Source organism: Arachis hypogaea, chromosome 15, assembly GCF_003086295.3.
Source record: "Arachis hypogaea cultivar Tifrunner chromosome 15, arahy.Tifrunner.gnm2.J5K5, whole genome shotgun sequence".
NCBI lineage: Eukaryota > Viridiplantae > Streptophyta > Magnoliopsida > Fabales > Fabaceae > Arachis > Arachis hypogaea.
The window spans coordinates 57538299-57549284 of NC_092050.1; the positions used below are offsets into that span (position 1 = coordinate 57538299).

A 10986-nucleotide genomic window follows, 5' to 3' on the forward strand; every position below is an offset into this window, starting at 1 on the left:
TGGGGAGCCCTGGACAGTACGGTACAGGGCCGCACCCATATGGGCCATCCGAATACTGTTATTAGTGATAAAATTCAAATAATGGAGGAGGGACACGTCATCCATTAAAAGTCGACCATAAGGAGCAATTTGATTATCAACAAACCCCACAGCATCAAAATCAGGGGCATCCAAGTCAAAAGGTTCCACCGTTTTCTGTTTTTTGGAAGGAGGGCCAGCAGTAGGATAGGAGGCAGCACCAGAGGTTGAATGGGGAGGATTAGAAGGAATCACGCGAACATGAGGATTCGGGATGACTTTCCTCAATCCAGCAGTGTCCGAGGTCGCCTTCTTCAGAGAAGCTTGAGAAGATCCTTCTCCAGAAGCCTTGGCCGAGATGTTTTGAGCGGCCGTTGATTTTTTAGCCCGACGGAAGTGTTTCATTGAATCCGTAAACTTCACCATCTCTGAAAAAAGAAAACAGCAAAATCAAGTCGCAAGAAAGAAAGGTATATATCGATAAAATAAACAAAAACAGAGAAGTCGCCATACCCAATTCAGCCTTAAGAAGGGAAGGATCCCCAAGAAAATTTTTCATATCAAGATGGGGAGGCTCTCCCCAATTTTCCTCTAGCACACTCACAAAGGCCTGCTCGACCTCATCCAAGCTTTTCCAGGAATACCTAGCTACTACCACATTCTTTTGCCAGCTTAATGGGAAGGTGGGCTCATTGTTCTCATCTAAGAAAAAAGGGTGAACACCCTCAGCAGCCCGGACCTTGAAATAATAGTTCTTAAAATTCCTGAAGGACTCGTCATACATAGAGAAAACTTTCTTTCCTTGAGTAGCTCAGAAAGAAACCCAGAAGGCTTTCTTCTTCGCTACCCCAGGCTTTGTCAAAACAAAAAAGTAAAGAAAGAGAGTTTGGGTTGGTCGGATATCCAGTTCTTGACACAGTAATTGGAAGATTTTTATGAAGCCCCAAGGGTTTGGGTGGAGCTGGGATGGAGCTATGTTGCAGGACCACAGCAAATCGGTCTCAAAAGGGGTAAAAGAAATGGTAATATTCAATTGACTAAAGAAATAGTCATAAGCGTAGAAAAGGGGACGTTCTTCGGGAATCAAAGAAGGAAAACTAACCCTCTCCTCAAGGTCAGGTGACACTAGCTCATAATTTTTCTCCTGATCCCGATCACTACAAATCCTATGGTGCCTTCTAAGTCGCACGCAGTACTCAGGATTAGCGACCGTAACACACATCAAACAATAGAATCCAGCCAGTTAGACATGCCTTCCGGGATCTTGGTAGACATCTCAACAATATTTTTGTGAGAAGACATGGGACAATTATTCCTACAGTGAGAAAAAGGAAAATGGGTTACTACCAAACAACTCGGGCAAAAAAGGAAGTAACTCAGAAAAATAACATACGAACATCAAGAATCAGATAGGGAAGTAAAAGGGAAACCCCAGGATTCACACTGAAATCCAGGGGCACCTTTTGGAGGCAGTAACAAGGTAAGAACTAGGAGAGAAGACGATCTATGCCCTAAATATCTTACAACAAAGAAAGCACAATCCTTCCCTAGTCATCATCACTAACAAAAACATCAAAGTTACAACCTTTCCTACTGACAGTTTATCATCAAAAGATTGTTAAGCCAGAACAAAAAGAAGCCAGACAACGGTGAAAAGAAACAAGAACAGCAACGAAAACCCTAAACAGGATCACCAGAAGGCACACATTCTTCTCAAAAATAAGCGACAAGGAAAAATCACAAGTTGTGGATCAAGACACAAAAAGACGCAATCTTTTCACAGAAGAAATAAAGTTTTTCAAAGCAAAATCCAAAAACAAAGTCAAAGTCTTACATCGAAAGCATGCATAGTTGTCGAAAGTAAAAGCAGAAAAGAAAGAAAACACTAACCTACAGAGGAGAAGACAATAACGGCTCAAGCGAAGAATGACGCAACCCACGCCAAACAATCGCTTTGAGGCAAGGAAAAAATAAGGCTTGGAGACGCGAAAATGTAAAAACAAAGCGCTACAGCATGCAATGAGTTAGGGGCAAGTAAAGGGAATCGCAGCATTAATCAAAAAAGGTGACCTTTAGGATCAAACCTTTTTAAAGCAGATTTGGCCAAAGTTTTCGCAGACATGCAATACCAAGATAAATTATCGAAATGAAAATATAGAGGAAGAAATACCAACCTATAAGGAAAGAGAAAACAAAGGAAAAAGGGGGCATCGATCGAACACCCTCGAGCTGAAGAAGACAGAGAAAACTACGAAGCAGGCAGAGGGGATGAAGCATTTCAAAGAGAAACAACAAAAGCAAAGGGTAAAGAGAAGGGAGAAGAAGAAGAAACTGAAAGCAAGTCTTTTGAAATTCAAAAGGAAAAGTAAAAAGGTAAAGAGGGAACGGAAAGAGAAGTTAATAAGCATTAAACTCTTGCACGTTCCCAAGGAAACAAAAAACACGCTACAAATAAGGGAAGAAAAACGCTTCGCATTTTAAAAGGATAAACCTACCAAGAGTCATACTGGAGATCGAACCAAGACGAAATGCTCGAGCTCGATTTCCTCAAAAGGATCAAAAAACTAAGGGACATGACCACAAGGGGAAAAGTCAAGTTCAAGCAGGGGCACTGTTCATACCATGGGTCGGGCTATCCGACCTGGACTGATTGGAGAAAAAGTGACCGACCTCTTCAGGTCAGGACCCCCGACCTCTTCTGTAAAAGAGTTAAGCCAAATCGTCAGAAGAGCCCAAAGCAGGCCCAAACAAAGGGACATAGCCCAATCTAAAGGCAGCCAAAGCCTAAAAGGATAAAGGCGGTTCCCCTTAAAGATAAGATGACTTCGCTCAAGGATAAGATAAGATAACTGTCTTATCTCCAGAATGGTCACTCCTCACCATTATAAATACACTGGAGTACCCAGGTATAACTCATACCTTGATTCTACAAAATACCTGCTTAAAGCCCATGCTAACTTAGGCATCAGAGTCCCTTGTAGGTACCACCACCCTTCGGTGAACACGGATCAGCAGCACTGCCAAGGCCCACAAGTCGGACACGACAGCTTCGGCCACCACCACAGATCTCGACCGAGATCGACCTACAGTTTCAGGTAACCCTCGGAACAATTAGGTTTTAAGGAGTGTTTTAACACTTGGTAACTTAGGTTAACTAACCCGGGATTATCAACCAAAAGTTCACTATCAAGAACAACCTATTTACAAGGCATTTAGTGACCCAAAGAGGTGCTGGGCACCAATGTCTCTAGGATGAAATTTGAGCCTAGTGTCTGTAGTGTGTATGTGTTAAGGAGAGGCTTGAGTTAGTAGGTCTGAGGGGTGCTTCATCACCCAACACCTTGAGCCATCTGGGTCAGTAGTGTTGACTGAAAACTTATCTAAAAAGCTGCCTTACCACAGAACACTAAGCTGCAAATAAAAAAAAGTTCTAAGCAAAAAACGCAAACACCAAGGATCAATAAATAACAAGGTTCATAGCAGCATTTTAGTTGGAACTAAAAGGGACATCTCAAACTTGGAACTTAATAAGAGTTGAGCTTCAAATGTATCTTGCATGAAAACCCCATGAACCAAGACTAATTGCTTTCCAATAAGGACTCATATCTCTCTACTCTCATTCATCTTTCTCATGCTTTAGTGCTTGCTTGGGAACAAGCAAGATTTAAGTTTGGTGTTGTGATGCCAAGGCATCTTAGGCTAGTTTCACAAGCCTTTTTCATTTGTTTCATTAGGTTTTATGCAGTTTCTTTAGCTATAAGCAAGTATTTGGGTGAGAATTTTATACATCCCTTGATTCAATTAAACTTGGTTATTTATGTGCTTTTCATAAGATTTTATGCAAATTTTACTTGATGATTCAATGATGCAAACATCTTGCGATTATAGCAAACTTTGATGCATTTGTTTGATTGATAATAGGTGGAAAAGTAGCTAAGGAAGGGTAAGCACACAAGCAATGAAAATGCCATGGAAAGGAGCAAAGGAAGCAATGTTAGTGGTCAAAGTTGGCTCACCAACGTTGCCTCAAACGTTGATGAAGAGGGGGAGAGGCCAACGTTGGAGCCAAAGTTGGACCTCCAACGTTACCTTAAACGTCCATTCTCAAGAGGTGCAAAGTTGGAGCCAAAGTTGGCCTCTAAGTTTGCCTCAAATGACTATAATCAAGAAGCCATAGTTGGAACCAAAGTTGGCCTCCAATTTTGCTTCAAATGTGGCTAAGGCAAGGAAGAGAAGGCAACGTTTGAGCCAATGTTGGATCTTAAACACTACCTTAAACGTTGGCCATGAGGAATTCAAAGTGCATAGTTAGAGTCAAAGTTGGCCTCCAACTATGCCTCAAACTACTAAACTCATGGTGTAACATTGGAGCCAAAGTTGATGGTCCAACGTTGCTGGCAATGTTGAGGGAAAGAGGTGCCAACGTTGGAGGGAACATTGGTAATCCAACGTTACCTCCAACGTGCTCGATGATGGAGTTGGAAAAATGTGAAGTGACGCGTACACGTGGACGACGCGTACGCGTAGGCGAGTATTTTAGCCAGCTGCGCACACGCATGAGAGACGCACACTCGCAAACGCTATTGTGATGTGTACGAGTGGGCGACGCGCACACGTGGGCAAGAAAATGTTGATGCACCAACGTTGGGTCCAACGTTGGGTCAAACTTAATGGCAAACGTTCCAGCATTATCTTGCAAAGTTTGACCCAACATTCTTGCTCAAACGTTGAACCCCAACGTGAACTCTAACGTCAATTCCGACTTCAATACAAAATGGCACCATGAAGAGTATGAACGTTAATTTGCAAATGTCCTCATCAACGTTACTAAAGGCCACTCCCAACTAGCTTCAACAGAGGCCAAAGCCCATATCCAAAGTCTTCAACACTGAATGAAGAAAGTGTATAAATAGACAGAATTGAAGTTAGTTAGGGACTTTTACTTTTGAACTTTTACTTTTTTAGCACTTTTGGGGAGACTGAAAGGGGAAACCCTAAATTACTTTTCTCTGTACTTTTCTTTCTAGTTCATGTACTTTCTTTCTAATTTCATTTACTGTTTGAATTGAGCTATGAACAACTAAACCCATCTTCATTGGGTTAGGAAGTTCTATTGTAATTCAATGGATCAATCATAGTTTTCATTCTTCTTCTTCTTTCTTTCTCTTTGATTTACCTGAAAGCTTTCGATCTTCACCAAATTGAGTAGTTGTCTTCGAAAAAAAGCTACTCATACTTGGATTTCCTTTGAACTTTGGAAGAGGAATAAGGAAATCATGCTAGAAATGCTTTCTCATGTTGGACCAAATTGGGGGTTGGATGGATATAGTGACATATAATCCTATGAATACTTTGATTTGGAAATACATGTGGTATAATCAGCGACCATAATTCATCTCTTCCCATGAGCAATTAGATCAAGGAATTGTTCAATTGTTCAAGCTTAGAGAGATTGGATTGCCAAGGAATTGGGATTCGATCACCTAAAATGGAAATATGCTTAAGTAAAAATTAATCAAAGACATAGAACAAAATAAATAGAAGCACATAAATAAAATAGAATTATAAAAAGTAAGATCATACCATGGTGGGTTGCCTCCTACCTAGCACTTTTCTTTAACGTCCTTAAGTTGGATGGTCCATACGCTCAGTCCTCTTCCCTTGCTGGATCCTTCAAGAGGTAGATCTCTAGCTCTTTGTTGTTCTTCATCTTCACACCATGATACAGCTTCAAACGGTGGCCATTGACTTTGAAGAAGGTGGGGCTTGAGGGGTGACTTAGGTGGACAACTCCGTACGATTCCACCTTCTCCACCACGTATGGTCCATCCCACCTTGACCTCAGCTTGCCTGGCATTAAACTCAACCTCGAGTTGTAGAGAAGGACTTGATCCCCAGCTGTAAACTCTCTTCTCTTGATGTACTTGTCATGGACTGCCTTTACCTTTTCCTTGTAGAGCCTTGAATTCTCATATGCCTCTAACCGCAGGCACTCCAATTCCACCAGTTGCAATTTTCTTTCAATTTTGGCTCCTCCCAATCCTGAGTTGCATTCCTTCACATCCCAGTAAGCTTTGTGTTCCACCTTTACCGAAAGGTGACAAGCCTTCCCGTAGACTAGGCGAAATGGACTCATGCCGATGGGTGTCTTGTAAGCAGTGCAATAAGCCCATAGCGCATCTCCAAACTTAGAGTTCTAGTCCCTTCTATGAGGTTTGACAATCTTCTCCAGTATGCGCTTGATCTCTCTATTAGACACCTCGGCTTGGCCATTCATTTGGGGATGGTAAGCTGTCACCACCTTGTGAATGATGCCTTGTTTCTTCAGCAAATCTATCATTCTTCTGTTACAAAAACGAGAGCCTTGATCACTCACGATTGCTCATGGTGATCCAAAGCGACAAATAATATATTCATAACAAAAGAAACAACAACATTAGCATCATCAGTACGGGTAGAAATTGCTTCCACCCATTTAGAAACATAGTCAACAGCTAACAAAATGTATAAGAAACCATTCGAGTTTAGAAATGGACCCATGAAGTCAATACCCCAAACATAAAAAATATTCACAAAACAACATAAGTTGTTGGGGGCATCTCATCCCTCTTGGATATATTTCCAAACCTTTTGCATTGGTGGCAAGAGTCACAGAAAATATTAACATCCTTAAAAAGTGTGGGCCACCAAAATCCGCAATCTAAAATTTTTCTAGCAGTTCTTTGAAGACCAAAGCATCCACTACTCTCAGAAGAGTGGCAGGCCTCTAAAATTGACTACATTTCGGATTGTGGCATACATCTTCTAATTATTTTATCAGTACCATATCTCCACAAATATAGGTCATCCCATATGTAATACTTGGACTCGCTTTTAAGCTTGTCCTTTTGATGCTTAGAAAAATTAGGAAGAAAGGTATGACTAACCAAATAATTAGCTATGGGTGCATACCAAGGAACCACCTCAGATATTGTTTGCATGCTATCAAGTGGAAAAGCATCATTGATAGGAGTGGAGTCACTTTTAATATGTTCTAGGCGACTCAAGTGGTCCGCCACGAAATTCTGGAAACCACTCCTATCTTTGATTTCTAAGTCAAACTCTTGCAATAACAATATCCAACAGATTAACCTTGGTTTAGACTCTTTCTTAGCTAACAAATATTTCAACGCCACATGGTCTGAATATACTACCACTTTGGTTCCAGGTAAATAAGCTCGGAATTTATCCAAAGCAAAAACAATAGCTAAAAGTTCTTTTTCAGTGGTAGTATAATTAGACTGGGCACCATCTAAAATTTTAGAAGCATAAGCAATAATATAAGGGTCCTTACCTTCGCGCTGAGCCAACGCCGCTCCTACCGCATAGTTTGATCATCACACATGATCTCGAACGGCCTACTCCATTCAGGCCCTCTCACAATAGGAGTTTGGGTCAAGACAATCTTCAGCTTGTCAAATGCTTCCATGCAGTCCTCACTCAAGTCAAACTCTACGTCCTTCTGCAGTAGACGGCACAAAGGTAGTGCAACTTTACTGAAGTCCTTGATAAAACGCCGGTAAAAACCTGCATGACCAATAAAAGAATAGACTTCCCTCACGGAGGAGGGGTAAGGTAAATCAGAAATAATATCTACCTTTGCAGGATCAATAGATATACCAGTTTTAGAAACAACATGGCCTAGAACAATACCTTGCTTTACCATAAAATGACATTTTTCAAAGTAATCACCATAAATACTAAAGTCATCCATAAATACTTCTATACAATGCTCAAGAAGAACTGAGAAGATACTCATCATGCACCTTTGAAATGTAGCCGGTGCATTACATAAACCAAAAGGCATTCTCTTATATGCATACGTTCCAAAGGGGCATGTAAAAGTTGTTTTCTCCTCATCTTCTGGAGCAATATGGATTTGAAAATAACCAGTATAACCATCTAGAAAACAATAGTGTGATTTACCTGACAGGCGATCAAGCATTTGATCGATGAAAGGTAATGGGTAGTGATCCTTGCAAGTGGCAAAATTCAAGCGCCTGTAGTCAATGCACACTCTCTAGGAATTTTACACTCTTGTAGCCATGAGTTCCCCATGCTCATTCTTCACTGTTGTGATGCCCGACTTCTTCGGAACCACTTGTACCGGACTAACCCACTCACTATCCGAGATTGGATAGATAATGTCGGCTTTAAGCAGTCGGGTCACTTCTTTCTTCATAACTTCCAGAATTATAGGGTTCAACCGCCTTTGAGGTTGATGGATAGGCCTCGCTCCCTCCTCTAGAAAAATGCGGTGTTCACAGACTTGAGGGCTTATACCTACTATGTCCGTCAAACTCCACCCAATAGCTTTCTTGTTTCTTCTCAGCACACTAAGCAAACGCTCCTCTTGTTAGGAAGGAAGTTCTTTTGCAATGATAACTAGGAGCTGTTGATTATCTTCAAGATAAGCATACTTTAGGTGAGGTGGAAGGGGCTTCAACTCCATTTTTAGCTCATGGCTTGGCACTTGATCTTCCGAAACCATTGGAGGTGGCAAGGTGTCTGCAGTATACTCAGAGGGCTTCCCCACGGTTGCAACTTGAACCATGTTCTTCTCATCAACTGCCTCTTGGTGAACTTCAGCCACAGTCTCATCAATTATATCACACTGGAAGATAGAGTGGTCTTCCGGTGGGTACTTCATAGCTTCATCAAGGTTGAAGCTCACTGCCCTTCCATCTATCTTAAAGGAATATGTACCCAAGAAGGCATCCAATTTAAACCGAGAAGTATTCAAAAATGGCCTTCTAAGCAAGATGGATGAAGGTCTTCATGAGTCATTAGGGGGGCATCTCTAGAATGTAGAAGTCAATAGGAAAAGTTAACCCCTTAATGCTCACCAAGACGTCTTCCGCAATGCTAACCACTGAGATTATGCTCTTATCTGCCAAAACAAAACGGGTTGCGGACCTTCTCAATAGGGAAGCCTCAAAGAATCATATACAAACAATGGCATAATACTAACACATGCACCTAAATCACACATGCAGTCAACAAATTGTACACCCCTATAGTGCAAGTAACCATACAAGGACCGGGATCACCATATTTCTCCAGTATAGCACCCATAAGAGTAGAAATTGAGCTACCGAAAGGAATAGTTTCTAAATCATGGATCTTTTCCTTATTCATGTACAAATCCTTTAGAAACTTAGTATACTTAGGAACCTGGCGAATAGCTGATGAGCGGATAATTTATACGCTTTTTGGCATTATTTTTAGTATGTTTTTAGTATATTTTAATTAGTTTTTATTATATTTTTATTAGTTTTTAAATAAAAATCACACTTCTAGACTTTACTATGAGTTTGTGTATTTTTCTGTGATTTCAGGAATTTTCTGGCTGAAATTGAGGGACCTAAGCAAAAATCTGATTCAGAGGCTGAAAAAGGACTGCAGATGCTGTTGGATTCTGACCTCCCTGCACTCGAAGTGGATTATCTGGAGCTACAGAAGCCCAATTGGCGCGCTCTCAATTGCGTTGGAAAGTAGACATTCTGGGCTTTCCAACAATATATAATAGTCCATACTTCGCCGAAGATTTGATGGCCTAAACCGGCGTTCAAAGTCAGCATAGAAATTCTAGCGTCAAAACGCCAGAACTGGCATAAAAGCTGGAGTTAAACGCCCAAACTGGCACAAAAGCTAGCATTTAACTCCAAGAAAAGTCTCTACACGTGAAAGCTTCAATTCTCAGCCCACGCACACACCAAGTGGGTCCGGAAGTGGATTCTGCATCATTTACTCATTTCTGTAAACCCTAGGTTACTAGTTTTTTATAAATAGGACCTTTTGCTATTGTATTTGATATAGAGATTTTACACACTTGATCATACTTTTGACCTCTTGATCACGTTTGGGAGGCTGGCCATTCGGCCATGCCTAGACCTTTTGTTCTTATGTATTTTCAACGGTAGAGTTTCTACACACCATAGATTAAGGTGTGGAGCTCTGTTGTTCCTCATGAATTAATGCAAAGTACTATTGTTTTTCTATTAAATTCACGCCTACTTCTTCTCTAAGATATACACTCATTCTTCAACATGATGAATGTGATGATCCGTGACACTCATCATCATTTTCACTTATGAACACGTGCCTGACAACCACCTCTGTTCTACTTGCAATAGCTTAAATGTGTATCTCTTGGGTTTCTAATCTAAGATTTGAACTTTCGTGGTATAGGCTAGAATTATTGGTGGCCATTCATGAGGTCCAGAAAGTCTAAATGTTGTCTGTGGTATTTTGAGTAGGATCTGGGAAGGGATGACTGTGACGAGCTTCAAACTCGCGAGTGTTGGGCGTGTGACAGACACAAAAGGATCAATGGATCCTATTCCAACATGATCGAGAACCGACAGATGATTAGCCGTGCGGTGACAGTGCATTTGGAACATTTTCACTGAGAGGACAGGAAGTAGCCATTGACAACGGTGATGCCCAACATAAAGCTTGCCATTGAAATGAGTATGAATGATTGGAAGAAGGAAATAGGAAAGCGGAGGTTCAGAAGGAACAAAGCATCTTCATACGCTTATCTAAAATTCCTACCAATGACATTGACAACTGACGGTTTATCTTGTTGCTTAGATTAGGTAATTTTATTTTATGTTTAAGCTTTTTACTTTTTAATTTCGAAAAAAATTTTCAAAAATACAAAAAAAAAATTTTCTTTTCTGTTCTTCAGAGTTTTTAAGAATGAATTCTAGAGTTTCATGATGATTTGTTGAAGTCTGGCTGGCTGTGAAGCCATGTCTAATCTTTTGGACCGAGGTTTCAACTTATCATCACAAGAGCTTGTTGATTTCTATCAATCTTGCTATTGAAAGTAATGATCTGCTAAAGCTTGGCTGGCCATTGGCCATGTCTAGTGTTTTGGACCGAAGATTTCACTGAAAGCTTGGCTGGCTAGTAAGCCATGTC

At 40.8% G+C, this 10986-nt stretch overlaps 2 protein-coding genes across 2 annotated transcripts; both read right to left on the reverse strand.

The window, feature by feature from the left end:
• Positions 1-5665: 5665 nt before the first annotated feature.
• On the reverse strand, positions 5666-6154 carry LOC112748545 (uncharacterized). The gene has a single exon (XM_025796775.1). It carries the CDS (start codon positions 6152-6154, stop codon positions 5666-5668), a length of 489 nt encoding a protein of 162 aa, XP_025652560.1.
• A 60-nt stretch (positions 6155-6214) lies between these two features.
• LOC114925350 (uncharacterized mitochondrial protein AtMg00860-like) lies at positions 6215-7723 on the reverse strand. The gene is made up of 2 exons (XM_029292949.1): positions 7380-7723; positions 6215-6362 (listed from the first exon to the last, which is right to left on the reverse strand). The coding sequence occupies exons 1-2, from the start codon at positions 7721-7723 to the stop codon at positions 6215-6217; spliced, it is 492 nt and encodes a 163-aa protein (XP_029148782.1).
• Positions 7724-10986: the final 3263 nt, after the last annotated feature.